The 25,109-nt window shown below is 26.6% G+C and overlaps 1 protein-coding gene across 1 annotated transcript in view; it reads left to right on the top strand.

The window, feature by feature from the left end:
- The window catches only part of LOC100197076 (PR domain zinc finger protein 14), a 49,899-nt gene that overhangs the window by 2,013 nt on the left and 22,777 nt on the right, over positions 1 to 25,109 (top strand). The window contains exon 2 of the mRNA XM_065791161.1: positions 16,412 to 16,668. Within this exon, the coding sequence (XP_065647233.1) occupies positions 16,412 to 16,668 (257 nt within the window). The remainder of the gene's footprint in view (positions 1 to 16,411; positions 16,669 to 25,109) is intronic.

Below are 25,109 nucleotides of genomic sequence, written 5' to 3'. Positions count from 1 at the left end.
ATTTAAAATTTCTTCTATTAAAGTGTTTAGACCACAATTCCTCATTATTAATTTTATATGGATAACAAAATAATTTTTTTTTTTTGTAAATAATTGAAGAGCTTATCATAAACAATCATATACCCAAGTACGAAATCTGTTCAAAGATATTGACAAGAATGATTATAAATTTCATGTAAAACAAACAAATTTGAAAAAAGAATAAATTACTAATATATGAACACACCATCATAATATGTTAATTTTGAGATATGAGAGCAATCAGAAAACTTAAATTAAATTACTACTTATTAAACTAAAGTTTTTCTGTTCTGTGCGTGATTCCGCTTCAAACTTAATTTTATCTTCGAAAACATTACTAATGGATACCTTTTTTACATAATATTTACATAGATTAAAATTAATTAAAAGTAAATTGGAGATTGCCAGTTTTATTTTTATGAAAATAATAGAAAAAAACATGTATGATTTTCAATGTGAGATTTTTTGGGAATGCTTAGAAATAGTTCTTCATGACTGAATTATATATATACAAAATTAACTTAATGCTTGAAAATTAACGAATTGGTTTTCCTTTTAAAGAGATCCCAAAGTGCAGAGGCAAGTTGTGTTCCTATTAAAAAGAATGATAAAAAAATGTTTGTGCAGATTTTTTTTAAGTAAAACAAAATAATAAAGGTATATCAAAAAAAAAAACTTAGTTGTTTTACTTCAAGCGTACCATCTCCATGTCAGCCAGTTCCTCAAAGTCTTTAAATATACGCCATAATCTACAGACTTTATAATTTATTCAAGTGCATTTAATTCCAAATAGTTTTAGTAAATGGCATCATTATAAAATTTCAATAAGAAATCTAAAAAAAATTTTTATTTTTATTTTTTTATTATTAAATTATAAAGTTTTTTTTTTAATCATAGATTACTAAAGAATTTGTTTAGTTACTTGTTATTATATATAAGTATTTTTTTTCGTCATAAATTACTGTAGAACTTCTTTAGTTATTTTATTTTCTAAATTTCGTGAAGTTCACATATGAATAGATTATCTTGGATATTTTAAGCTCTTCTATTGCTATACATTTATTTTAGTGTTATATTTATTGTTATTAAATGATTATTAAACTTATTAAGATTCTGTTAAAAAATTATTTTCTAATATTTAACAATATCGCAAGCCGCTGACAGCATCTTTTTATTTTTTTAAATTTTGCCTGCAAGCCGTTGGTAGCGGCTTTCAAGTATGCTTTACAATTTATCTTGTTTTGTACAGAAATTTTCACTCTAGACACATATAATTTGTTTGATCTTCAGGTTTAATTAATTCTCTACATAATCAAGAACAAATAAGAGCCATATGAGGCGCCTCACAGGAAAAGGAACCAAGTCTTAGTTTCTAGTTACAGAAATATTTGACATAATAGTTAATTAGGTCGAAAAATTCAAAAACGAGATTATTGTTTTTTTTTATAGTTTTATCATATTACAATACATATTAGGTGTTTTTTTGTGAAAAATTTTTTTGGTAGTTGCAAAAAAGGATTTTTCTTAAATGTGGAAAAAGTACCAACTCTTCATCAGAACTGTTTTGATAATGTTCTCTCCTCTAGAAGTAAAGAACTCCTTGTTAATTATTTTTTTATGCTGTATTATTAATGTTTTAGCGTGCCAGTATATAATACTTTTTATTTTTGATCAATAATCGTTGAAAATCCTAAGATGTTATTGAAAATATAACTTATTTGTATGTTATTTTTTTACTCTTTAAACCGAGTATGGTGACCAAATATTTTATTAAATTTTTTGTTATGATTTTAATCATAGTACCAACAATTATTGATTCATAAAGCAATTATTAGATTAAATAAAGAAATAATTTTAAATATGCTTTTCTTTGTTGAATTCTTTTTAATAGGTGCTACTTTAGAAACAAATTGATTTCAAATGCTGACGTAATAAGCCCACTTAATTCATAAATGTAACTATGTATTGTGGTTTTTTTGTATTTAAATAGAAGTGCATGACAGTGATGTTCATACACACCAAATTAATTATAACAAATAAACAACTGTTTGTTGCGAAGTTTCTGCTAGTATTTCAAACCAACGATAAGAGCTGACTCACGTTAGGTGTAGAAAAAAATTCAGATAAAATTAGACTTTAAGTTTAATTTTATCTGAACTTAAATCGTGAATACAGTACTTCTAAAAATGCTGATATAGCAAAGCTTTTGAATAGTTGTGGAACTGATTGTTTAGATCAATGAGAATTTAACGATGCCCTGCACAATTTCTTTGAATATAGAGATCGTGAAAATGATTTCAATGATGATTTTTTAATTTCTGATTCATCTAATAACCAAGCATCTAGCGCATCTATCACTTTGCACGATGAACCAATGAGTGAGAATGCATCTTTGGCTTTAACTTCACAGGATGAACTGATGATCCAAAATGACATTGTTGTTCTTGATAACACCATTAATACTCTCTGTTCACTTTACTCACAGTATTTGAAAATGAAGATGAGGAAAAAATGCAAAAATTTATAAAATCTGGTTGTGGATGTAATCAAGGAGGAAAAAATAAAAGCTGTATGGCGCGCTTCTCACATTCAGAAATACAAAATAACTATTATGTTTTTGCCTGTTGATTACACAAAATTCTTTCCAGATGCTGGAATTAGGATTCTGAAATCCAAGTTTGGGCGAAGTGAATTAGCTTCGGTCAAAGAGTTGCATAGAAGCGCATGCATAGAAACTATTACTCCAATTTCAAAATTGAATAAATCAGTCATCATCAGTGACAAGAATGGTTCAATTTTTGTTCCAACATATGATTGGCAAGAACAGCTTTCACCTAATTTTAAAACGATTCCTAATATCAAGCAATGGCACTCTTTCACATTTCAATTTAATAAACCTGGAGTGATTACTTGTAAGATTGATTCAGACAGTGCGAATCAATCTTGCAAATATGGCAACACCAACTCATCTCAATAATTACCACGCCACAAATATTACAACCTAAACTTCTCTCACCAGAAAGACAATGGTATCTCTACAATAGCATCCAAATTTTTGTCCCAGAACGCGGGGATTTAAGTTTGTTCAAAGCCACAAGTTGACAAGATAACGTTTGCCCAGGTTTTTTATTTTTTAACCTACCATCATTACGAGAATTAAAATACGGATATATTTGACTTAATATTTAGGCTTTGAACAATAAAAACATCACTAATTTTCTTAAATGATTTTTTATTTCTAGGTCAGAGCAGCAAATGTTCGCAAAACAGTTCAAGAAACGGTTGGCAATCTAGATTTTTCGATGGGTTTGCCTCCGGTTAAAAGAAAGCCGTCCATATGTTCTTACTGCAAACAAGTTGTACATATAAATAAAAACAGTTCCAGTTTGGCCCAAATGAAAAGCAGATACAAAATTTTGTATTTAATTAAGAGTTAATACCTTTTTGATTTTTCAGTTACGTTTCAATTTTTTTTATTTTTAAAGAGTTACTGAAATTTATTTGATGCGAAAATTTGTACCCATAATCTAAACTGTATCATGCATTTAAAAACAGAAAACAACCACTAACTTCTTCGTCAAACTGAATTTATAACATTTTTAAATTATGTTAACTTTCAACTTTTTTCAAAAACGCTATTCCGATCCTTGTCCCGCACAAACAGCTATAACTTGGTCAAAAATAAAGATATTAAGTTAAATTATTTTTCTTTTTGATCATTTTTCTTTCTATTATACAGTAGTGCTAATAGCTCCATTTCTAAGACTTGGTCCCTTATCCTGTGAGGTGCCTCATATTATGTTATTATAAAAAGTTATCACTTGGCAAAGTTAAGGAATCTTGATAAAAAAAAAACTTCTTTAATTTTAGTTCTAAAATAAAGCAGCGTTAACACTGTAAAATTTAATTTGCAGAAGTGTATAAGTATTTGTCTAAGTAATTACAAATTCTCCTTTGTCTTTTAAAGAAAAACATTCTTTTTATACATTAAATGAGTTTTGTTTTGGACTAAATGTTTTAGTTACTATTTATAAAAACAATGGTTTTAAGCACTTTGCATTTCTTATTGTTCAATGATGCATGTTAAGAATTTATTTAATTAAAAAGTTCATTTGTTTAGCTTTCTATTGATATATAGTTTGTTATGGTTTTAAAGAGATTTACTTTTCAAATTTTAATTAGTTGTCAATGTTATGATATTCAAATTTTATGTTAAAACCGCTGGTAACGAAAGAGTTAACCTTATAAAAGTTTAATTAACAGCATTTATTTACTAAATCTATCAAGTACAAATATTCTTGAAAATCTTATTTAATCATACAAGAATATATTTAATGAAATTTATTCTGTTAAGTATGTAATGCTTATTTTATTTTTTAAAATTGAACAATTATTGGTCAAGATTGCAAAAAAATGCATATCGAATCAATTTTAAAATTGAAATTATTTATGGAAAAAATTTTATTGTCAATTTAGGTAGTTTTTTGATTTTTAATTTTAAGAGACAGGTTTTAATGTAAAATTCTTGCCTAATGTGACATGAATTGGGAGATTTAAATATAATATGTTTTTTAATGTGCACTGCAACACATTGACAATTTTAATCGCCATCTGTGTTGAATTATTGCTATAAAACATTAGTTAATGCTTTGATTAATAAAAAGCTGTCTGTAAATTTGTTAAGTGTAAAATCTATAAATATTTTCTAACTATAAATTTAAGAATTTGGCAAATATCTCTAATAAATGATGTTGTTTACCAAAGTTCTTTGTTAATTAAAAATTTGTAAAATGTCATTTCGATAGGATAAACGAAATGATATTTTATCTAAGTTTATTTAATCTGTTTATCATAGTGATAAATAGCTTAAATAAACTAGAAAAAAGTTCACATTGTTTACATAAAAAGAAAAAAGATTCAGAATATATGGATGACTTAGCGCCAAACCAGGCTATACAATGAATATGTTGAAATGAGATAATTTGATGCAAAGTTTAAAAGTCTTTAACAAAAGCCACTAAACCGAAAAAATTAAAAGTAATTGCAGTTCAGTGCACTTAAAATTTTTATTTATAATATTTTGGTGTTTGCAAAGAAACACTACATAAATCATTTTTTTAAAATAAACTAATTTTTTTTCAACTTTGTTGTATAGGCTAGTTTAGCGCTTAACTATCCATATAATAAGGTGATTGACATCTTTATTGATTTTTTATTATATTTAAGAGTGTTTTTAAGATCATAAAAATCTTAATTTTATTTGGTTCTCGAGCTCCATAAAAAAATATTCTTTTGTTTAGCTTCCTAAAAAGTTTATAGGAAAGTCATGCGATTGATAATAGTGATCGACCGAAACCGAAAGTACCGAAATTTCCGTTCAGTGAAGCCGTAGCCGAAACCAAAACTGAAATTTCGGCCGAAATTTGAAAATGAATGTTTAAAATCCCTGAACCTTTTATGATCACTGAATTAAAGCAAAAAAAACTATTTCACATATATCTAGCCAATCACCATGTAACATAGTTTGATAAAAACTCTAATATGTCAAGATATTTCAATAATTAAAGGTAATAATTGAAGTATTTTCTCTGCAAAATAAATATTTTTTCATGTTTTCTGGTCAAAGTCTGTTTCTTTCATTGAAAGAATTTCTCCAGCAGTTAAAAACAACCTTTTAACTTCGGCAGATGTTGGTGGAGGTCTAAGGAATTCTTTGCTACTTTTGCCAAACCAAACTTTGCTTTTAATGTTGTTTTCTAATATAAATCTATGAAACTTTTTTTTGTTGTTGTTATTTAGGTGCCCCAAGAAGACCTATAGGTCTTGTCACAGAGCACCGCGGAAGTGCATTTAACCAGGAAGTTCACGCCTCCTTCATTACCGTGACGCAAAAACATATCCGAAGCTCGGTTTGAGCCTGGATCTACTGCTTAAAAGGCAAGCGCTCTAACCACTGCGCCACGGTCGCACAGGAAACTTCAGACCTTCTTTGAAGTTTGAATCAATTTTTGAGATTTATAGGACTGCCGGTAGTTGTATTGTTTTTTCAGTTAAGAGATTTTTTAGAGTAAACCACTTCTTAAATGTGATCAAAGTCCGCTAAGTGATTGAAGTTTTGGATTGTGCGATCCACGAGATATTTTCAAATTGCAAGTTCCGTATTTGAAATCACTGTCACGGTAAAATGATTCCATAAACCAGTTTTTTATGGATTATTTTCCATTGTAAATTTTAGCACTGAGAAACTTTTGATGAAACTATTGGTTTGGGTTGCTTTACTTAAATGTTAATTCATTTTAAGAATGATTTGAGAATAGTAACTTAAAACTATTATGTAACGTGATTTCAATTAAAATTTTTACAATTGTTATAATTAAAAATTGATTTACTAACAAACAATTACAATTAGGAAACTGTCATGATCCCACTCTATATTAAAACTTAAAAAATATCTTTTAAAAGTTTCGGTTCATTTCGGTTGCGGTTTGAACCGAAATTTCGGCCGAAACAGGAAAAGTAAAAAAATTGTTGAAGCAGAAATTTCGGTTTCGGACAAAATTTTGGCCGAAGCCGAAAGCTTCTGTTCACTAATTGATAATAAACGTCTGTTTTAAAAAGCAAATAAAACAAAAACAAAAAATATTGAATCAAAAAAATTTTTACCATGATGTCATTTACTAAAACTGGTTAACACGGTGACAGCAAACTTCGAGTAAAACAACAAAGTTTGTTTTTCTTGGTATACCTTTATTATTTCGTTTTACTTATACAAATTCAAACACTGCTAGTAATAGTTAGTAAATAAAAATTTTATAAACTCTTGTGTGTTGCTCTTTAAATTGAATACTTAATTTGAAAAAGACACTAGTTTATGAAACACTGTTATAAAAAATACTGTTACATAAAACAAGATTTTTACTAAATATATATATTTATATATTTTAAGAATCCTATTATAGAAAAAAAAATAGTTGTTTTAAATTTATCTATAAATCATTTATTGCAATTTGTGGTAAAAACTTACTACAAAAATAAATAAGAAGATTTAAAGAAAAGAATAATATAATATATTAGTATATATAATATTCTTGTATAAATCAATATAAAAATCTTTAATACTAAAGTTGTTAGAAAAGTTCCAAGAACTTGATCTATGAATAAGACAGGAAATAATTATATGCCACAATAAGACAGGAAATAATCAAGTGTTTATATATCATCTTAAACTTTATTTAATTATAAACATTTTAAGTACTTGTTGAATTATTTTGAATGTGTATTAAAAGTATTATTTGAATTTTATTAAACATGTTTAAATGAAAAATTTAAAAATAGAAAAATTTGAATTTTGTTGAAAACCTGTGCTCTACTTGGAGTCTCAGCACAAGCCATAACCAATGAATTGGTTTTAGTTCATGTTGACCAAGCACCAAAATGTAGTACAATAGCCAAGTGGGCTACTTTATTTAAAGATGGTAGTAAGAGTTTTGAAGATAATCCTTGCTCAGGGCACCCTCAAACCACATATACAGCTGAGAATATTAAATGTGTGTGAGATATTATTGAAGAAAATCCTCATTCAACATATAATATACTCAAAGCCCCTATATTATGTTGGATACCCCATGAGTTAACTGATCAAAATCGAGTATAGAATAGAGTTAAAATAAGTAAGGAAAATTTAGCCCTTTTCATAAACAGAAGTATTATTACAGGGGATGAGTTGTGGTTATATTTTAGACAAGTTGGACACAAGTCGGCTATTGCTAGTTGAGTCAGTGAAGATGAAAGTCCAAGAACTATTGTAAGATATGACAGATTTGATCCAAAAAAACATTTTTTACCTCCAGGGTCAGTGTGAGTAGGTGTCACTTGGGCAGGGGGTGTGCTTTTACAGTTTTGCTGACTTAAAAAAAAGGTCTATATTTGCTGACTGACTTGCCTAAAAGGGTCAAATTTGCTGACTAAGTAAACGAAAAATGTTAATGTCAATGTTAAAAAATTCAATTAAAGTTAAAAGTTACTGGAAGAGAAAAGATTTAACATTCTATATAATAATTAAAAATCTGTTTTTCCACCTTTCTTGTATGGTTCAGATTTTGTCACCTCACCTTAAGACAAAGCTGAATTGTTTGATTCCTCTAGTCGCGTTTTACCTGACACAGCCGACAAACAGGTTAATCCATTGCCTGACATTGGTATCAATCCAGCTTCTGTATCTAAAGTGATTTTCTGCTTAGACTCTTCTACAGCTTGTGGCCTGGACAACATACCTGTTAGAGTCTTGCAGAGTGTTCTCCGGAGCTGTTGTCTATAATTTCAAAACTATTCAACAAGTGCTTATCAGGGTCTTGTTTTCCAGCCTGCTGGAAAGTGGCATCTGTTATCCCTGTTTTCAAAAATTCTGAAGAGCGATCTAATTTGTCTAACTACCGTCCCATTAGTCTTCTTATTATCATAAACAAGGTTTTTGAGTCTTTAATTAACAAATACTTTATCTCTCATCTTGAATCTAATAACTTACTTTCTGATCATCAATATGGATTTCAATCTTCTTGTTCTACTGCTGATTTGTTAATGGTAATAACTGATAGGTTAAGGCTGTTGCTCTTGACATTTCTAATGCTTTTGATAAAGTTTGGCATGTTGGTCTTCTCCATAAGCTTTCTTCTTACGATGTATCTGGTAACATCTTTAAGATTATTGAATCCTTCCTTTCCAATCGTAGTATAGAAGTTGTCCTCTATGGACAGCACTTTTTCTATATATCCTGTAACTTCAGGAGTTCCTCAAGGTTCTATCCTTGGCCCTATACTGTTTTTAATTTACATTAACAATCTTCCAGATATTCTCACACCTAAGGTGGCGTTGTTTGCTGATGATACTACCATTTATTCTTATCTTGATAAGAAGCCAACACTCTCTGATTGCTTGGAGGGGGCATTTGAGCTTGAAAAGATCTCACTTCTGCTACAGCATGGGGATCATAGTGGCTGGTGAACTTTATTTCAGATAAAATCCGATTTTTTTCAGCCAAGCATTATCATCTTCATCTTCTAGAATTAACTTTACAAATCTATTACAAAATTAGCATATTCTAAGGTTGCATCTCTTTATTGTGCACTTTCTTACTCCGGATTCCATTCTCTATTTCTATAAATCTCAAATCATCCTTGCATGGAATACTGTTTGCCATATCTTTTCTACAAATACTATAATAGGCACTACTCTAAAGAGCTAGCGTCTCTTGTGCCATCTAAAATTCGTTCTCGTGTTACTCCTTATTCAATCAAGTCTCAATCTTTTTTTGTGACTGTTCCTAAGTTCTCTGAAAACTCTTATCCCCTGTTTTTTTTCCCTGAATATCAGTTTGTAGTTAGCTTCCTTCATCCTGCTTTTCTGATTCATTTAATTTGCAATCTTTTAAATCGTCTGTCAATCATTTTTTTACTCTATAAACTTCACCTTGCTCTTCCAGTAACTTTTAACTCTAATAGTGGTTGCTTGCAGCCTTGTTGGAAGCAAAGATGTTGAAAATAAAAATATATATATATGTATATATATATATATGTATGTATATATATATATATATGTGTGTGTGTTTAACTTTCAGGAATGATCTTTGCTATGCCAATGGGCATTATGGATGCTGCTGCAATTAAATTTATAATTATTGAGTGTTGAAATTCTTTAAATTTTTTCAATTTTTTTTTTTTACTTCAAATTTTAATTGAAAATTGTTTGAATTACAGAATTTTAGAAGATTAAAATTCTTTTGTTCAAATCGAATTTTTTTAAAAAAATCCTAAAAACAACTTGCCTATTTATAGAAAATGTTTAATCTTGATATTGCTTTAAATAACATGATAATATAAAAAAATTGAGTTTTTCAAATTTCTATTAAAGATTCCTTGTTAGAATAATATTTTTAGTTAAAAGCTTATACTATGTGTTAACAAGATTTAAGACATAAATAGAAACATTTGTATGGCTAACTTTTGCAAGTCTCTTAGTATATTAAGTAAATTAAATATATAACTGTTAGTTACTATAGTAAATTAATTGGTTGTTTTGATTTACTTTATAGGTATATTTACTGTGATGTACTTTATCTATTTAGTAAATCAAACTAAATATAACTTTAAAATATTATTGGCTTCCACGCAGAGATTTAAAGTAATTTAAATTTAAAAGCATTTTATGTTAAATAAAAATCTCCACACAAGAGAGCAAATGATCATACTATTCAAAAGATAAACTTAGCAAGGCATACTTTAATATCTAATAAAAAACTCCAAAAAAAATCATTATTTTTAAGAATTGTCAAAAAAATAAGCTACATTAGAAAAATAGAAAAAAATAATAAAAAAAAAACAGATCGCGAAAATATTTATTTTAAGAAAAAACTAATCGCGAAAGTGTGAAAAGCAATTACGATACGCTACTAATCACAACCACTAACTAATTTAAAAAAAGAAATTGTTATAATAAATATTAAAAGTAAAATAAAGTAACCACTTGAAATTTTTAATAATGTTACTAAAAAAGCTTACAGATTTTTTTCTTTTAAATTGGAGCTAAATTGAAGATAATTTTTAATTGGAACCTAAGATAAGCTGACATAATGTTTAAACCATCTTCTTTGTTCTTAAACAAATTTTTTTCAATTTCAAAAATAATTTTGTGAACAAAAATTTTGTCAATTATCTCAATGATGAATTTTTGCCATATGTGTACCCCGAATTTAACTGAAATCCAAATTTCAATTTAAAAAAAAACATTTAATTGAAAAAGAAATTTTGTAAAATCGATGAAAGTACATTTTTGAATAATCATTTTTTATAAACCAAAACTATTATTTTTTAGCACATAATTAACCACATTTTAAAACATGATAAATCACAAGTGAAACAAGGGTCATTCCATATGAAATCATCCAGACCATGACACCCTTACGTCTCAGAATTTGTTCATTTTTACCTTACTTGCAGTCCATATTAAAAAATAATAACTGCGATAATTTTTGTTAAAATACACATGGGTTCCAGAGATATCGTCAGTTAAAATAATGCTGACTTTAGTGATTATCTGAAGCAACTACAGAGTAACTTTGACATATAGTATCTTCATAATGGCTTGAGGAAGTTTCCTTAAATTTGGTACCCCAATAGATTTTTACGTGCCGAATCCAAAAAGAGTTTCTCAAGACTTGATTGTCTCAGAAAATGCCTCGTTTATCCAATTTTGTTCAAAATTATTGACTTGTAAATTCATGGTTTTTGGAGGTAAAATAAAGACTGTGGCCCAAAATCCCGAATAAAAAAATTTAATTGTATATCATTATTTTATCTTAGGTCTACTGAAAAAAGTTAGATTCATCAATTGCCTCTCTAATACTTGATTAAAATTTGCGTTTAAAAATTGTGTCTTTTTAGAAAGATTTAAATTTTGTAACAAAAGCAATTGAAATATTTTTTAAAACATTTGAATAAAACATCAAATAGTGTTATTTAATGACTTGTTTAGAAAGTTTATAGTCATAAGCCAAGGGAGGGTCAGGGGCCTCTGACCAACTCAGCCCATCCCCCTCTAATCTTCCTGGATTTTTTTTTTAATGCATTAAATGATATAATAATAGATAATTATTAAAGTTCAATTTAAAAACATAATTTTTTTTTAGTTTAAGTTTGAGAAACAATTTTTTTTCATTATTTACCTCTTATTTCAAAGTTAAGCACTCAAAACTAAGATCATTTCACGATTTTAAAAATCATAAATTTTAAAACCAAAAATATTGAAATGTTTTTTAAAACATTTTAGCAATCAATATCTTTATGGTATTATTTAGTAGTTTAATACTAATATAATATTATTTATTATTTAGTAGGTTAATATTAATACGTCCTTGTGCCTGGATCTGATCTTCCACCAAAATATCTTTTTTCTAATTGTGCTTGTGTTTGGTTGATTTCATTTTTAGAAAATAATTTAAAACAAATTCCATTTATTTTGGCTTTACGAAAGGAGTACATTAAATTAACATCTAAAATCTGCCCAGTAGTTATTTGTTTTAGACTTTCTTGACATACTACTCTTTTAACAGTCCCACCAATACCATCACAGGGGGATTTACCATGACTGGTAGCAAAAAATACCCATTCAGCGTTTAAATCAAAGTCTTTACTGTGATGACATTTAATTTTTAAATTGTGCTGCACAACCATTGGAAAAGTATTTCACACTCGATACATCAGGTAGATTTTCTTTGATATATCTAGTTATATCTTGATGATATATCTTGAACCCATATGTATTTTTAACTAAAATTTTTGCAGTTATTATTTTTTAATATGGACCGCAAGTGAGGTAAAAATGAACAAATTCTGAGATGTAAGGATGTCGAAAATAATTTTTTTTTTGATGATTTCATATGGAATTACCCACAAAGCAATTTTTTATTTGTTAAAACAAAAAATGTACGCTTACAAAAAACAAGAACAATTTTTGCGAAAAAAAATAATTTTAATCTTAAAATGCAGTAATGATGAGAATTTAAGTTATGCAATCTTTAAAACTCTTAATGTTTTTAAACAAACATAAACAAGATCATTTACAGTGTTTCACAGGAAGATGTGTGATTGCACGCAACTATTTAGAGTTTTACCGTTATTTATTTAATTTAATTTACCAGGTGTTTCAAAATTTGATGTTCGTTTTATAAGAAAAAGATTACTAAGAAGTGCATTACAATAGTGCAACAAAGAAAAGTGCATTACTTAAAAGCAAATCTCTCAATATGTTTTAAAGATTAACATTTATCATAAAGAATACATAATTATATAAGTAAAAAAAAAACAGTTTATTAATACTTATTATAAAAGTTCATTAAAAGTGTTTTGTTACTTCATTAAAAAATGTTTCGATTATATAAAAGCATTTAAAAAGAGATATAATTGCATTTAAAAAGAGTTTCAATAATATAAAAGCATTTAAGATCAAACTTATTTAATTGTAACGGCTTTCTAAAACATTTGTCTTTTTTTCAACAAAATTTCGTTTATCTTTTTAAATGTTTTAACTTTAATTATTCTCATATTAAAAATCGTTAAAGAGACTTTCGTTGTCGTAGAATGTCATGTTTTATAAAAACAAAACAATTTTTTTATTTTTTAATGTTTATTATAAAAAAATGCATACTTAAACAATTTATATAAAATAAATTTAAAAAATTATATACAAATAAAAAGTAATAAAATATAAAAACGATTTTTAAGAAGTTTTGATGTAATTTATTTTGTTTAAGGTAGAATTTAAAATATTTTTCATTAAGTGCGTTTTTAAAATGTTTTTTGAAATAACCGCGGTCAAATCCTCTAAGCAAAATGTGATTTGCCTGGTCATATAATGACGCGCGATCGCACGTCTTCCTGTGAAAGACAGATTTACAATATTCTTTGAAACGTTTTGTTAAGTTTAATATTCACCTGTTTTTTACCTTGAGGATTTTTCAAAGCGATAAATGTGATTTAATAAGCGATGAATAGACTTTGTGCCTAAAGTAGACTTTTTAGTTATTGACATCTGTAAGAAAAATCTATTTCTAATATGTTTTTTTTTTTAATGGTGGTTACAACCTCCTCACAACTCTTTAACTCCAAAACATGAACCTTGACAAACAAGGCAGCTGCGCGAAGAAACAGGTTAACATACATGTAATGTGAAATATTTTACAATTATTTTTAATTTTTAATTGAAAAAAAATTTAAAACCTTTAAATTTAACTGAAACTTAAATGAAATTTTGCGATCGTTACCAAATTTAACTGAAAGCCGAATTCGGCACAGTAGTCAAAGCTGAAGTCAACTTCACCTTTTAGTAAACTTTGTAATTCAAATTTTAACAAATATTTGCCGATCCTCAACGTTATGTTAATATCAATTTACATAAGGCTAAAGAAAATGAACCATATAATCTTAGATTTGTGAGAGTTTTTGGATCTTGTTAGATTAAAAAAAATTTGCATCTGACTTGGTTGATCTATTTATAACTGATTTTGAAAAATTTAACATTTCTTTTGAGAAACATATTGTTGTCTTAACTTGTGGTGGTGCTCCTATAATGATTAAGTATGCTAGAGAGAGCAATCTACCATTATTGATGAAAATCTAAAAATAAAGGTCTTAACATGGAACACTGTGGTATACCGATATTAACTTGTTATTTGTTAAAATATGCATCTTTAACTTTTGTAATAACACCAAGCAAAGAAAATTTATTAACTATTTCAATTTTGAACTCATCACTTAATATGATGTTGGCAATATTATTTTAGATGTATACTTATTTATTAAAATCATTGCTTTAGTTTTATCCCAATTGATGTCAAGTTTATTAGCATAGTACCACTCAAGTTTTTGTTATTACATGGTTTATATTGGTATCACTTGTCATAAGTATTGTTTCATCTGCAAATAATGTTGATTCAAATAATGTCAAATATTCCGGAAGATCATTGACGAAACTAAAAAAAAAGAGATCCTAAAATGGAACCCTGTGGTATACCAATATTAACCTGTTCTTCGTTAGAATATGCATCTTTATTTTGAAAATAGTTGCTTATTAAGTTCAAGGCATCAGTTTAAAAACCGTAACGTAAACTTCAAAATCAGTAGTTTGGAATCTACTAAATCAAAAGCTTTTCTGAAATTGATAAATATTATTAATGAAAGAGTTTTTTAAAGTTGCTTAGCTTAGAAAAGAACATGCAATGCAGTTTTATATGAATGATTGCAGCTGAAACCGTGCTAGTCATCATTAAATAAATCATTTTGTTCAAAGTATGCAGTTACTCTTTTAGCAATTGTTTGTTCAAACACTTTTGTTAGTGGAGATACTGTTGTAATACTTCAATATTGATATCATGAATTTCACCTTTTTTGTTTATAAAGTAGCGTATTACTATTTTAAATTCATTTGGAATACTACCTGTTTCTAGACATTTGTTGAATATAGTCATTAATGGATCAGTGAATGAATTAAATGACTTTTTAATAATTTTCGATGGAATACTTGAATAACCACAGCTGCTTTTTCTTTCAAGTTTTTAATTGCATCAACGATTTCATTTATTAAAAGAAAGAAATAAGAAACTTAATTTTTATCTTAAGATATAAATTTTAAGATTATTGAAAAGATTGTTGATAAAGTTATAAGAATCATTAAGTACACAATCAGAATTAGATTTGAATGTACTAAAGAATTTGTTGAAAAACAATGGCTTTTCAATGTTTGAGTAGGCCTTCTTGTTGTTGTAAAGTATATAATCAGGAAAGAAAGTATCTTCATAGGTTGATTTAATTTTGATGAACTAAAAATCATAAAAGTATTTTTAGTTATCAAAGTTTTTAGGTTCTTATTTTTTTTCAAATAGCTTGTTAGTTTTTCGTTTCTTAATTTAATAAAATCTCTTCTTGTTTTTTAAACATTTAAAAAATTGATAAATCATTTGTTTTTACATAATCAAAATGATAATAATTGCGCAATTTTTTCAGATTGTTCAACTCTTCATCGAACCATTCATTGTTGTCTTTATTCTTGGTTTGTAATTTCATTTCAAAATGGAATGTTTTGTTTATACCAGAAAATATCCAACAAGTTAAAATAGTCTTTTTGAAAGTAGTGGGTGAAGTTATTAGTGAAAATAACAATACTGTTTAGCTGTTTGAATCTTACAGTAAGATTCAAACAACTTAGAAATTTATTAAGTTTTTGAATTAGGTTTGTCTTTGTGCATATTTTTTAGGTTTTTGAGTGCTAAACTTTTAGAAAATGGTGAAAAAGTATGAAAAACATTTTGTATTTTTGTAGCAAATCTTTTCCATACATGGAAACCTGCTCACATCCTAACTCATCAATTTATTATATATACACTCTTTCCTTTGAATATTTATTTTGCTTTTTTTAGTATTGTCTGTAATATTTTAATATTGATAAGTTTTTTAAAAAAAAAATCTTCACTTATGTCAAAAATGTATAATGAGATTTATTTATTCTTTTTGCTTTTTATTTGCAAATAACTTTTTTTAAATAAACTTGTTATAAATCAGTGTGTCTTAAAAACTAAATTAGTTTAAATTCTGTGTCTTCTAATTTTGCATTTTTTTAAAACCTCCCTAAAAATTAAGTTTTTCTTCTTTTTTTTTTTTTTTATTAAAAAAAATGAATTTACTTAAAGTTATTTTTATTATTATTTATCAGATAATTTTTTAACTGGTGTCAATATTGTCATTTTTTTGTTTGTGTAAAAATTTATTTCACAGTTTTTAATTACTTTTAATTTCTTTTAATTTGTAAAAACTTATTTCGCAGTGTTTAATTACTTTTTTTATAGTTTGCTTTTCTTGCAATAATTGCTTAAGTGGGAAATGTAAAACCCATGGCAATCCTATGGAAAAGTTAAAAAAAACTAACGCTGTGCTTTCTCTGCCCTCTGGTATGATAATTCAAGAGTCTTCAATACCAAATGCTGGTCTTGGTGTCTTTGCGCTAAGTGTATTTGAAGCAGGCTCATTGTTTGGTAAAATGGTGGGTGAAGCTCTTAATGAAAAAGAGTATCATGCAAGAGAAAACAAAGCTTATGTTTGGGAGGTATATCTTATAATCTTAAAAGTAAATTAAACATATATATATATATATATATATATATATATATATATATATATATATATATATATATATATATATATATATATATATATATATATATATATATATATATATTAAAAGGGACTCCCAATGCATTGTGTTTATATTGAAAAAAATGTAAAAAAAAAACAAAATTTCAAGTCTACAATAGTGTCAAATATTGAAGCATTTTTAAATTAAATGCACTTGAAAGGAATTATTATATTTGTAGAAAATGTATTTCAAAAGCTTCAAGACTAAAATTGTAAAAGCAAGTTTCTACTAAAACAGTAAGGTTAGTTTTTCTATGTATGTATTTAATGCTTTTAATTAAAAAAAGTTTAGTTTAAAGTTTTTTAAATACTTTCTTCAATACAAACACATGCTCTGGAGTCCCTTAATAATTTTAAAAGAACGAATATTTTAAAAACAATGTTTTTTTAAAACAATTAAAACAAAAGTAGTTATTTAATGTTATTTCTATGTATTAAAAGCTAAAAACACTTTTTATAAATCCTTATCTCCTTTATTGATTTCTTTGTCTAATTAACTGATACATAGCATCAATAACTAATAAAAGCTATTTAAATTATGATTATCTAATATAAATATAAATATTTATTAAAAAAATAAATAGCTGTTGCTTTTGCAATGGTTGCTCCAAATAAACTGATTATAGGTATATCTTATCCTAAGCTTTACCGGAAAACGCGTGAGGTCATATGCCTTCTTTATCTATGCTTACAGTAATTTTTTAGACAACTTGACCACGTTTTTACATAGTAAACGTTTTAAGAATTTTGGCAAAATAAAGTTATAAGAAACTAGAGAGTAAAGCAGCAATACTCGAAGAAAAGAACCGAAGACTATACGAAATAGAAAATCTAAATAAGCTAAAATAATTGAATATTAAAAAAAGAAAATTATTGTCAAAAAAGATAATATACCTAAATATTTTGCTTTTTTTATTTTCTTATTTTTAGTGCGTTTGTTATTTTCCACTACCAAAATTGATACAAGTCAAGGAAAAAAGTAGGTAAGTATATAACAAAAAAAAAATTTTTTATACAATATTTTTGCGACTTTTTTCAGTCAGTATATTAAGGAAATACTTTATAATTTGCGCAAGAAACATGGATAATTTTTAAATTTATTTTTCAAATGCCTTTCTAAACTTTACTGCGTTTATCAATGCACGGGAAAGCGAGAAAACTAATAGCTATTTATTTGTAAATAAATAAAAAAATTTTAACAAATTTTTTATGTAAAAAAATAAAAGGATGCTCCAAAATCTTGTGAGCACATTGTTAATACTGAACTTTTTAACAAATTTTTGGAGCCCATTTAAAACTTTTTTTTAAGTTTTAAATACATTTTTTTAAACAGAGCAATTATTATGTTCATTATCTCTAGTGATTTGTTTTAACATTGGAAATTGGGCAATATAAAAAAAAACAATTCCAGACAATGCATCGAATGCAGTAAATACATTTATTAAAGAAACTTTATTATTCTTTAATAAATGTATTTACCGCATATATTTACTTTACTATGTTATTCTTTTATTTAACTTATTCTGTCATTACTAAAATTTATTAATCAAATGATATTTTTTACAAATAAATAACAGTTTATTTTCTTATTTTCCTATCATATAAGTATTAAGAAAAAAACATCAAATATAGCAAAAACGTTTTTAAAAGCGAAAAGTAAAAACAAATAAATGTAATAAACAAATAAACATAAGAAAAAAATTAACAAAATTTCTTATATTTCTAGCGTGCATAATAAATTGCGTATACATGAATAAATTGCGTATCAAAACTTTCAATTTTGGTTAAATTGTTATAAAAGATAAAGTTTTTTTCAACAACTCTAAAAAATAGAATAAAAAAGTTTTATAAAAATTTTATTAAAAAAAAAAAAATTATTTACTTTTTTCAATTATTAAATTTTCTAGTTTATTTAATTTAACTTGATATTTCCTAACAATTTTGTTTCCTTTTTTAAGATTTTTTTTTTCTTAGTAGATATGCTTAGCTTTTTGCCGCGAATTTTTGAAACACTATATAATTTAAAAGATGCGAACTGCCGTAGTCAGTTTGTCTAAAAAAATTACTTTAATCGTAAACAAACAAGGGGTGTGGCTGCACACGCTTCCCGGGAAGGCTTGGATCCAAAGAACTATTCCCTAAAAATCAATTGGAAGACAAGTTCCTTTTTACTTAAGTGAACACAATGTGTAGTTTTTGACCTTTCTTGAGAACCTTTCTTGGAATGAATTGATGTCATTAGTTAAAGCATAGCTAATGGTCTTATATTTAGATTATGTAAATTTATGAGAAAGCTGTCTGTATATATCTATATATCCGTCTTTACTCTCCTGTTTCAAGGCTCGAATTAAGTGATCGCGAATCGCGATATTTGGAAATGCTTCTGGTCTTTAAATTTTTAAAAAACGTAAACTCTGTTTTCAAATAAACTCAATAGGTTTAATTCAATAAAAAAAATTTATGTTGATCTTGAAATTGATATAAAATCTTATTATAAAACCATATTATTAATGTTATTTATATCAATGCTATTTTTAATATTATTAAAAATCATGATTTATAAACTTTAATATTTTAATTTATTTGATAAATCATCAGACAAAACTAGAAAAATAAAGTATGTAGTACAATGCATAGACATAGAACATGCTGGGGTATAGGGTTTCAGGCCCTATCCTGGAATTTATTGCTGGGGCTCAGCCCCACCCAGTAAAATTTATCAAGGGTTCAAAACTTAATAAAAAATAAGGATCCTTATATACTTAAACGTGAACAAAAGGAATAATTTAAGAACAATAAAAATATTTCCACAAAAGCTCAAAAGTTCAAGCTCGTTTAAAATTATTTTGTGAAATTTCAGAAATTCCACGCTTCTGATAAGTCTCATTCAAGTTTAAGACCATTAAAAAAGTAACAAAAAGCAAACAAACAAATACAACTACAAAAACTATAGAGAGCTGATAATTTTGTGATATAAATGTTGGTGTTGTTAGATTTTTTCTCGATTTCAGAAGGGATAACTTTGGCACATCTGCAGATTATTTAACTATATTTAAATCTTTTCTGTTCCAATTAAAAAACAGTTTTTTGAATAAATTTTTTGAATTGTTCAACAGTGCATTGACTTCAAAGTAATAAGCTATATGTTGTAAAATAAAGAAAAGTAGTGAATACTTTTCAAGTCTCCATCTTTTCATAGCAGGCTTGACCTTCTTGTTCATAACAGCCATCATGTTCATCAAAAAAAGAGAAAATTTTAACAAAGCTGGAAAGAAAAACATGAATAGATTTTAAATGACTGCGAGAAAGACAAAGTGTTTTGTTCAACCTGCATCAAAATTATTCAAACACCTTTACCTTGTCATTCAAGAGAAAAAGACTTGTATGAAGCATTTATTTCGAACAGATGTTCTAATTGGAAGAAATCGTTACAAATTTTTCCTCTCACAAGCAACCTGAACTTCATAGGGCATTCGTTAGTATAATTGCTTTAGTATTATCAGGATAAACCAGTATCCAGCAACTTAATCACATCCAAAAGAAATGATAGATAATTGTATGGCTTTATCTAAAATAAATTTTTTTTTATTTGGTAATTCCTGCATTTCGTTTAAGAAAAATTTAGATTAACTATCAATCATTATGTTAATTAGTTTACTGAATTACTAAACTTATCTTCTTTATTGTTTCTTAAAGTTCCTGTGAAAACATTTTTTATTGGTTTTTTGAATGTTTTTTAAGGGTCTCACAAAACTTTTTTTTTTAATTGGTTTTTATTATATCTAAATGAAATGTTTTAGCGTTTTCAACGATTGTCCTAAAAACTTTTTTATGTAGAAGTTATTTAAATAAATAACTTATGTTAGCTACAAAAAAAAAAAATTCCTTTACAAATGCAAATTAAAGTGTAACAGCCTAGATCTGAATAAATTTCTAAAAGTTTAATTATTTTTATGTTTATTAATAATGGAAGCACAAAAAACGTGTAAAAAAAAGTTTTTGAACTGAAAACATGTTTTAATATTTTTAGTTTAGACTACTTAATAATACACTTGTAGTAAAAATATATTGAAAATAAATACAAATATAATAATAATACGCAAGTAATAAAAATGAAATTCGTTCATTTTAAAAAGAAAATAAATCACATTATTTTCCATGTATCATCTTTTTGAAAATATACTTGCAAGAAGCATAAATCTTTTATACTTCTGTTACTTAATTGCGATCCTAATTTTGTGGCAATGAGCTCTGCAGTAGAGATTCTGCTTCAACCCTTGTCAGGCAAATAGTCAAGAAATGATCGTCTAGATTTTTTAAATATTTGTTACAAGTACTTTCTTTTTGCAAATAAGTTATACCTTTCCTCAAAATATTTGCAATATCTTTCCTGTTTTTCTTCTTAGTGTCTTTTCTAGAATAAAAGTTTTTTTTTAATTTCTACACGAAGCTTTGTTTCATATCATAAAAAATCCTTAAAAAACTAAGTGTCATGTTAATTGAACTTTTCAAAACTTTTCAGAATTATTTATTGAGATATTAGCGAAAAACTTTAGAATTTTTAGTGCTTTTTTTTTTTTTAAATACTGGTCTGATTAATGCGCTTTTATAGTTAATAAATGATATCAATACAAAAAAGTTCAAATAACTTGAACTTGAGTTATAAAAAATTTGTTGGGTTTTCACTTTTTTTTTTTTAATTTTTATGTAGAAGAGTGCCTTTATATATTTTATAAAACAAACCTAACTTTTATAATCAAATGAAAATAACACAATCAGTAAGTAATTGCTTTAAAAGCCCTACAAAAACAAAACTAGTATTAGTGCTATAAATATAATATATGTAAATTTAAAATTATGATGATTTAAAAGTTATACTAAAAACAAGTTCAGCTAATAAAATCTTAAAACCAAAAATACTATTTTTTATTTTTTTGGATTTAATAAGAAATAGTGAAAACACATTTGATATCACGGTAAATAAAAACAATATTTTTAAGAAATTAAAAATGAAACAAAATAGAAAAGCAGTAATATTCGTTTAATTACAATTTTTATCCAGTTGAACTAAAAAATTTTTAGGTAGCACAAACATTTTTTCATAAAAAGGGGATAACCCAATATTGTAATACAATATAATATTGTAAATCGTATAAAAAACTCTGCAGTAAGTACATTTATTATTCGAACTAGATGTTTTTAAAATGGAAAAAACTACGCAGATTTATGAAGTTAATATTAATCTCTCAACCGGAAGAACAAAGCCAAAACAACAAATGTTTTTTGTTAATATCTCAGTAAATAAATTGTTTTGATAATTTTAATAAACTCAAAACTTATTTTTTAATGTTAATTTACAAAATAAACATAACTTGTCTCAGCACTTAGGAATCCCTTTAACAATATATTGATCTCAGTATATAATTTTAGGGAGTGGCGATGAAGCTTAAGGTACATCACCTACTATAACTTCACCTACATTGTTAACATGATCATTATTACAACAACATTTTCATTTCAATTGTTAGAAATACCTTCAGTTAACTCAATTATTGATTTGGTTATGGCAGTTTTAATTATTTTGTTAAATATTATGTAATCATCAACATTACTGCTATTCAAATTGTTTGGATCATGATGAAAGTGTAAAACATCTGGCATAATACATGACCTTTCCTTTTTTCGTAATATTGTAAAGAGAAACATCTTTGCAAACAATGCTTCTACAGCAACTTTTAAAGGCTGGTATTATGTTTGATAATAAGCCAATATCATTTTTGTCAAATGTGATTGTAGACTCTATATCAATTAGATTTTTTCGTATAGGATTTTTAACTTTATAAAACCCTCCAACATTGTTAGTAGGTTACTCCAATGGGTTTGAGTGTCCAAAATCAGTGAAAGTTTCTTACTCAACTCCCCTTTAATATTTTTCTGTAATATTTTTAATGTATTTCATTTTTTCATTGGTGATAGGTGAAATGTTTCAACAGTTTTGCGAATCTTTTCTATCAGCAGACCAATACTTGCATGCATAATAATCAGGTCAATATTCGTTTCATAGCTCTAAACTACCAACATCTTCTTCCTTGTTGTTCGAAAAATATTCTTGTTCTAAATAAGTTGATTTCCTGTTCTCCTAAATTTGCTGATGAGCAACAATTATCTTTATCATAAAGAACCTTGATATTTGCCAATTGAATGCCGTGCACTAAACATAATTGATGATTTGCACTAAATAACTTTCCCACTTTCTTCATTACTATGTTACATCTGTCGTAATAGAAACCACATTGTCTAACAAAATACCCAATGTTTTAAGTTTTTTCTCTAAAAGAGAAATACATTTATCCGCCGGCATTGATTCATGACCTCTAGCAAGACCAAGAATTTATCAAATGCATGTACATTTACCTTTCGTATAACAACAGTTTTTTACAGAAGTCCACTCATCTAATGTGATGCTAAACCCTTCACCTTGATTAGTTTGCGTTTTAAGTTCAGCTAAGACACTTTAGCTGCGTATTCATTCACAATTTTTCAAATCATATTTTGAGACTTTAAAAGGCCAAGGCCTACGCAAACATTTTCAAGACCAAAGACTTTAATTTTTATTGTACATTAAGGCCAATTATTAACAAAAATGTAAGTAGTAAGTGCTGTGACAATTAAACCACATTTTGTAAAAATAGACCAAGGTTATGCGCAGAATTCAAGGAAGTCAATAAGAAAATGTTTTTTTAAGGTCAAGGCCAAAACAATCAAAGCCAAGGCCAAAATTTTCAAGGTTAAGACCAAGGCCAAGGCCTCAATTTTTGGCTTCAAGGCAAGGCCAAGGACTAACAACTCTGATAGCAATATATCCTAAATTCAATAATATTCAACTAAAAAAAAGTTAGTTTTGAGAGTGCTGGTAGACCACGAGGGTGTCTTTTCTCAATGAATTACACTGACTCCTTAGTTTGTGAAGTTGTTGAAGATTTAACTATGTATGCCTGTCACCTCATGTATGTGTGAGGGCTCTTTTTCTTGTCTTTGTAGGTTTAAGACCTATTTGCGTTTTACGCTTTTTTGAATTGCCATTGCAATATTGTCACAACTCTTGATCTTGATCCTTTAATTGACAAGTTTGTAATGCATGTCTAATCTTACGTATGAATACATTTTGTTTGAAAAAGTAAATTACATTTTTTTTGCCTATTGAAAAGACTTGTTATATCTTATGATAGATTTTCAAATCCCACAAAATAGTTTGAGCCCTATCAAAAAAGCCTGGAAAAGTAAAACTATGATCTACGACTATGGTACGATGTAATGTAAAAAACAACCGCGAGTCACAACAGCCTGAAGTAATTTAGTGGTGATCAAATAATTAATCTAAGTGAAATTGCAGAATAAGATATAAAATACTTTTATATCTAATTCAATATTTTCTTGTAAATCAAATATAACCGTCAATTAAAATCTTGTAACACTGATATGTATTTAAAATTCAATACAGTGGAGTTTAAAAACAAAAACTAAATTATACTACTTATAGTTATCTTACAACAACAACAGAAAACTCTAATAAGCGATGGATCCATTCAGAATGCTGTCTTGTCAGATTTTCTTGGTTTTTCGAAGTTTCGGTCTCAAGAGAAATTGAGAAACATCGATGGAACTCCAACAAAGTTTTTAGAAAAAATCGTTATTTTACTGGTAAATTAATTAAATTTTTTCTATGTTGCTTTTACAATAATTCTAAGTTGTTATTTGAATGAAAGTGTTATCTTTAAAAAAAAAAAAAATTCAATGACAACCTAATGTGATGTCACAGTTGGCAAAGAGAATTTTATATTATAATTTAGTTTTAAAAACAAATATAAAAAATAAAAGTATCAAGTTAATTTATCTAAAGGGTAATTAAATTTAGTTGATGTAATTAAACTTAAGTTAATTTATCTAAAGGGTAATTAAATTTAGTTGATGTAATTAAACTTAAGTTAATTTATCTTAAGGGTAATTAAATTTAGTTGATGTAATTAAACTTAAGTTAATTTATCTAAAGGGTAATTAAATCTAGTTGATGTAATTAAACTTAAGTTAATTTAAAGTTAAGTTTTTTAATATAAATAAATTAAAAGCAAATATTTGAGCATTAATAGATGACGAATGGTGTAGCAATAGAGGAAGAAGACATTATAATTTGAGAGACTGAAGGAGAATTGCTTATTAATTATTTGAAGAAAAAGATTGAATATGAAGAGAATTATCGAAAAAAAGTCTAAAGAAACTTCCAATATTAATCAAGTTCTTGAAATATTCATTGTTTCGATATGAAGTTCTAGAAGAAGCATAAGAAATTTATGA

This window comes from Hydra vulgaris, chromosome 02 (genome assembly GCF_038396675.1).
Source record: "Hydra vulgaris chromosome 02, alternate assembly HydraT2T_AEP".
Lineage (NCBI taxonomy): Eukaryota > Metazoa > Cnidaria > Hydrozoa > Anthoathecata > Hydridae > Hydra > Hydra vulgaris.
Note: the sequence above shows the minus strand (reverse complement) of the source record. Positions and strands in the feature narration are given on the sequence as shown.